The sequence below is a fragment of the Limulus polyphemus genome, unplaced genomic scaffold, assembly GCF_000517525.1.
Source record: "Limulus polyphemus unplaced genomic scaffold, Limulus_polyphemus-2.1.2 Scaffold1671, whole genome shotgun sequence".
Taxonomy (NCBI): domain Eukaryota; kingdom Metazoa; phylum Arthropoda; class Merostomata; order Xiphosura; family Limulidae; genus Limulus; species Limulus polyphemus.
Genome location: NW_013667281.1, coordinates 15,056 through 20,462, shown reverse-complemented (window position 1 = coordinate 20,462; position 5,407 = coordinate 15,056). Strand labels below are relative to the sequence as shown.

The 5,407-nt window shown below is 37.8% G+C and overlaps 1 protein-coding gene across 1 annotated transcript in view; it reads left to right on the top strand.

Annotated features, from left to right (window-relative positions):
• Nucleotides 1-5,407, top strand: part of LOC106464506 — a 22,878-nt gene that overhangs the window by 10,297 nt on the left and 7,174 nt on the right. The window contains exon 2 of the mRNA XM_022392241.1: nucleotides 872-1,003. Coding sequence (XP_022247949.1) covers nucleotides 872-918 — 47 coding nt within the window. The 3' untranslated portion in view covers nucleotides 919-1,003. The remainder of the gene's footprint in view (nucleotides 1-871; nucleotides 1,004-5,407) is intronic.

The window sequence follows — 5,407 nt, the reverse complement described above, 5'->3', positions numbered from 1 at the left end:
CGTTCCTAAGGTACCCGTAACCGTACTACCGTAAACGTTACCTAACTCCGTTACCGGTCGTCAGGATCATCTTTGTTGAGGACGTGGACTAATGCTGGAATAAAATTTTTCCAATGAACGCGCTTCAAGATGCGATGGATGGTCGATTTTGAGATTCCTGTCTCATGAGCCGCTTGTCAAACAGATTTTCTTGGAGATCGGTGGAGACTTTCCAGCAGCTCTGCTTCTCTTGTAGGACTGGTGGACGACCGCGGTCTTCCGGAACGCTCTTTATGGACATCTTGAACAGTTTCATCTGCTTCAAACTTATCTCTGATGCGAGTAATGGTGAGTCGCGTAGGTGGATCTGTTTAAAACTACCTTCTAACTACCTTCTTTGCACTTCAGCTATGTTCTCGCACTTCCAGTAGCACTTTAGGATAAATTTCCTTTATTCAAAGCTTAGTCTTGCTTCTGCCATTACTTCAAATCAGTTGCACCTGTAAAGAAAGAAAGTTTAAGATTCTACACTTGTCTTATTTAACTTGAATTATAAAACTTAAATATATCTTAATAAACATTGTATTTATAATCATTCATAGTGTGTATACATTGTTTTGGGATACCCTGTATATATATTCGGAACTAGTTAAGCATATGTACAAGAAATTATTTACACTATAGAGATCATAGGCATATCATGCAAGAGTTAAGTTATTTATTCGCTCATTTTATTATTGTGAAATTTCTACTCAGATGTTGAATCATGCGGTCTCATTGAAAGTGTGCACACATAAGTTATATATTGTTTCTTTAATGAAGCATCCCTCATCTGGGCATTTTATTTTCTTCCTGCAATGCACTAATTTGCGCCATTTATTATTCTTTTTAGGAATTTTTAACACTTCCTTCTCATCAATGTGGGCAATGCAGTGGTAGATGGCTGGCACACTGGACTTAATGGGCTCGTCCACACTCATTTTCCCAAGCTCCTTAACATCTGACGTTGGTGGAATAATAAAAGGTAAGACAACTGATTGTGTATTAAGGCAATCTGGTGTGCAGAAGGGCCAGAACCACATTTGCTAGCTCCAGAGCCCACATATTTGATGCATTATCCAGCAATACATCTTTATCCATCAACTCTGAAGACATGAAAGCAGGCCCAACGCTAGACATGGAAGTCATAGTATTGCTAAAGTTAATGAGAAAAGACTAACCACTAGTTTCTTTCATGTCAACAATTCTGAGAGGGTATCAGCAACAGAAAATATTAAAATCATCACTAGCCAGTTCAAAGAATGTAGATAGCCAGTAGGATTAAGAGCTGATCTTAAATAGACAAAAACAGAATACCTATCAGGACAAAGTGAAAAAGTGGGGTCGAAATCTGTATTTATAGACTACTTGTTATCACATGTATACAGCCCATAACACGTACCCTACTGCGTGCTAACTCAGGCATTTTCAGTTCACAAACTCGACCATAATTTCAGCTGCCTCTGAGGTCCAAATGTATATGTATGTATTTATACTCATTCTTGTTGAGTTCCTTCTTCATATATTCAGACGTTATCCAAATAGTTATGGCAAGTCATTGTATATGTATATGTATTAGAAATCGAGATCATGTTATAATCTATACAATTTGAATTCTAATATTACATGTAGCGTTCAAAATAATACTCTCAGATTTTACAAGTTCTCCTTCTCCTTCAAATGATTGCTAACTAAGAGAGCCCAGGTCTGGTAGGAAAGAAACGGGAGAATATCGACACTAGTGACTGATACAGATCGAAATTATAGATCGAAGGTTGTCTTTTGACAGTTATAGTCCATTATCATATTGCCATATGTGAGTGGTGAGATCCTATAGATTTTTCAAGCTTGTGAAAATTCTTCCAGATAGAATTTATCTGAATTGTTAGTCAACCAAAATTCAAACAGAAAGTAGTAAAAGTTTTCATTTTGCCACTAACTTACACATCAACATACTTGTGAGGAACACAAACCCTGACATAGCATGGGATTATTAGCCCACAGCAGAGCCTTTGCTGTCTGGGAGATCTCGTGGCATGTTTGGGTGAACTCCCATTACTTTGATAAGGATGGTGTTCTTCACTAGGGCAACAGAAAGTTTGTTTGGTTTGTTTTGAATTTCGTGCAAAGCTACATGAGGGCTATCTGCGCTAGCCATTCCTAATTTATCACTGAAAGACTAGAGGGAAGGCAGCTAGTCATCATCATCCACTGCCAACTCATGGGCTACTCTTTTACTAACGAATAGTTGGATTGACCGTCACATTATAACGCCCCACGGCTGAAAGGGCGAGCATGTTTGGTGTGAGAGGGATTCGAACCCGTGACCCTCAGATTGTGAGTCGAGGGCCCTAACCACCTGGCCATGCCGGGTCCTTTATTGTAATCGTTTTTGGTGTCGTTTTCGAAATGTATTCTGACTTCATGGTTAAATTTTAACATATTTTACTCAAGTACAGGGCACAGTGAATGTTTCTTCTAGTACATCATACAAATGGTCCTCTTGTGAATCAGAGGTAAGTTTACAGACTTACAACACACAAAAAAGACAAACATATGTATAGCTCGATAATTATATTTAATAAGCTAGCCATCTATTAGTGGGTAATAGCGGAAATTATTAAAATATTTATTAAATTTTAAATAATAACTTTTAACAGTAGTCTTTTTATACTCTTTAATATGTTCAATATACGTTATACTTTTCAAACACATATGCTTAAATATTTTGCAAAGTGGATCAAGAAACAAAATTTAATGCTCTATTTCTTAAGATAAAGTTTCGGTAATACGTTTTTAATGTGCCTATACTTCTCCTTAACAATCGGGTTTCGACACCCGTGATGAGCAGAGCATAGATAGCCCATTGTGTAGCTTTATGCTTAACAACAATCAAATCAAGCCATCACACTGTCATTAATCTTACACTATGTCTTATTCCTTCTTTCGTGGGACAGTGGTAAGTTTGAGAATTAACAATGCCCAAATTCGGAGTTCGATTCGATTTCCTGCAGTGGGTACACAAGATATCCCAATGAGGCTTTGCTCTAAAACAAACAATCCTTCTTTCATTGAAAAAGATTATGAATTAAACGTTAATACAAAAGTCTGAATGCATTATTTCTTTCAAATCGAATTGTACGCACATATGTAAAACAAGATTGTAATCTCTCATTTCAGATCACCTTATGTGATGTTTTCACGTAACACTTATTTCCCAACAAGTATCAGACAGGCAATCCCGTAAGTAACAGCAGATTAAATTAAGAAATAAGGGCAGTGTTCTGTGATCGATAACTTAGATTAATTTTAAGTTGCACGAGAAATAAATAGATTAGACAATTTAAATAACAGTAAAACTATCTTCATTTAGAGACAAGATAAAAAGCAGTGTACATACCTGTATAGACAAGTAAACTAGCCCGGCATGGCCAGGTGGTTAAGGCACTCGACTCGCAATCTGAGGGTCACGGGTTCGCATCCCTCTCACACCAAACATGCTCGCCCTTTCAGCCGTGGGAGCGTTATAATGTGACGGTCAATCCCACTATTCGTTGGTAAAAGAGTAGCCCAAGAGTTGGCGGTGGGTGGTGATGACTAGCTGCCTTCCCTCTAGTCTTACACTGCTAAATTAGGGCCGGCTAGTGCAGATAGCCCTCGTGTAGCTTTGCGCGAAATTCAAAAACAAACAAACAAGTAAACTATTGCTTCTACTGGATCAGTAAATAGCTCGCTAGCTTTCCATCTCTCAAGACGAATCTGTTGAAATTGTCACGATAAAAGCAAAGTAGAACGGAAGAAAGAAAGCACACGTGTATTTGGAACATAGCATCACTTTCTTTGTCCAGTGGACAATGCTATTTGGGGGCCTCTGTTCCCTGACAGAATTGGCTAGCTATAAGTTGACGTTATATTTCGGTCAGCAAGGGATATTCCAGCTTTAACTAGTTCAACCCAAGATCTAGATACAGCACTGAAATACCCTTGTGGACAGAGGACGTCAACTAACAAAAGTGACTAGAAAAATATATGTTAGATAACTATGATAGTGTTGAAACTGAATAATCAGTAATTTGAAATAGTTATACATTGATACAGAAGGTATGGGAACATGGTAATTGTTTTGTGAATAACATCTTAAATAGGAAATTACTTCCGGAGATTCGACGACAAACTTGAGGGTTAACAAGCGTGCTAAAATTAGGTATCGATATCTACAGTACTGTTGCGTCAGCGAGGTCACGTGACTAGTGTCACGCCACGTTTCTAGAACTATCCTGTTCCTTCGTGAATGCCCTAGCATTTACTAGATATATGTTAGTCTGGTATATATATAAGACGCTCACAACGTGACGGGACAATGTGTGTGTAGTATTGAGTAATTGAACTGCAGTCAGAGAAAATATTGTTGGCCGCGTGAGATATAGCGTTTGTTATAGCGCGACTGTTGTAACTAAGTGTATCGTAAAGTTGTATTCGGAAAGAATAAACCAGTTTTATATATAAGACGCTCACAACGTGACGGGACAATGTGTGTGTAATATTGAGTAATTGAACTGCAGTCAGAGAAAATATTGTTGGCCGCGTGAGATATAGCGTTTGTTATAGCGCGACTGTTGTAACTAAGTGTATCGTAAAGTTGTATTCGGAAAGAATAAACCAGTTTTATTAAGAAAGGACTTGTGTCGCTAAAGTTTCGTCGGAACGAAGTTACGGAAAATTAACTAACGACTGGAGACGTAACAAATTGGTGTCAGAAGTGGAACGAAAAAAACAAATGGCAATGAGAGGCGGAAAATCAACCTACAGCTTAGCAGACTTGATGGCAGCAATACAAGAGCAGCAAAAGAAACAAGAAGAACGAGAAAATGAACGAAAAAAGAAACAAGAAGAGAGACAACAGCAGCTGCAAGAAAACCTACAACAATGGCAGCTCGAACAGCAAAATAAACAAGAGAGATTACAGCAGTTGTTGGAGGAAAAAGAAATGAAACAAGAAGAGAGATTACAACAGTTGTTAGATGAAAAAGAAAAGAAACAAGAAGAACGAGAAAAGAAACAAGAAGAAAGATTACAGCAGTGGCAAGAAATCCTACAACAATGGTAGCTCGAACAGCAAAATAAACAAGAAGAGAAATTACAGCATTTGTTGGAGGAGAAAGAAACTAAACAAGAAGAGAGACTACAACTGCTATTGGAGGAGAAAGAAAATAAACAAGAAGAGAAATTACAGCAGTTGTTGGAGGAGAAAGAAAATAAACAAGAAGAGAGACTACAGCGGTGGCAACTGGAACAAGAAAGGAAACAAGAAGTACAAATGGAAAACATTAGTAAATTTAAAAGCGTTAGATACGTTAAAGGACAATCTATTGTCTTTTACACAAGAAGG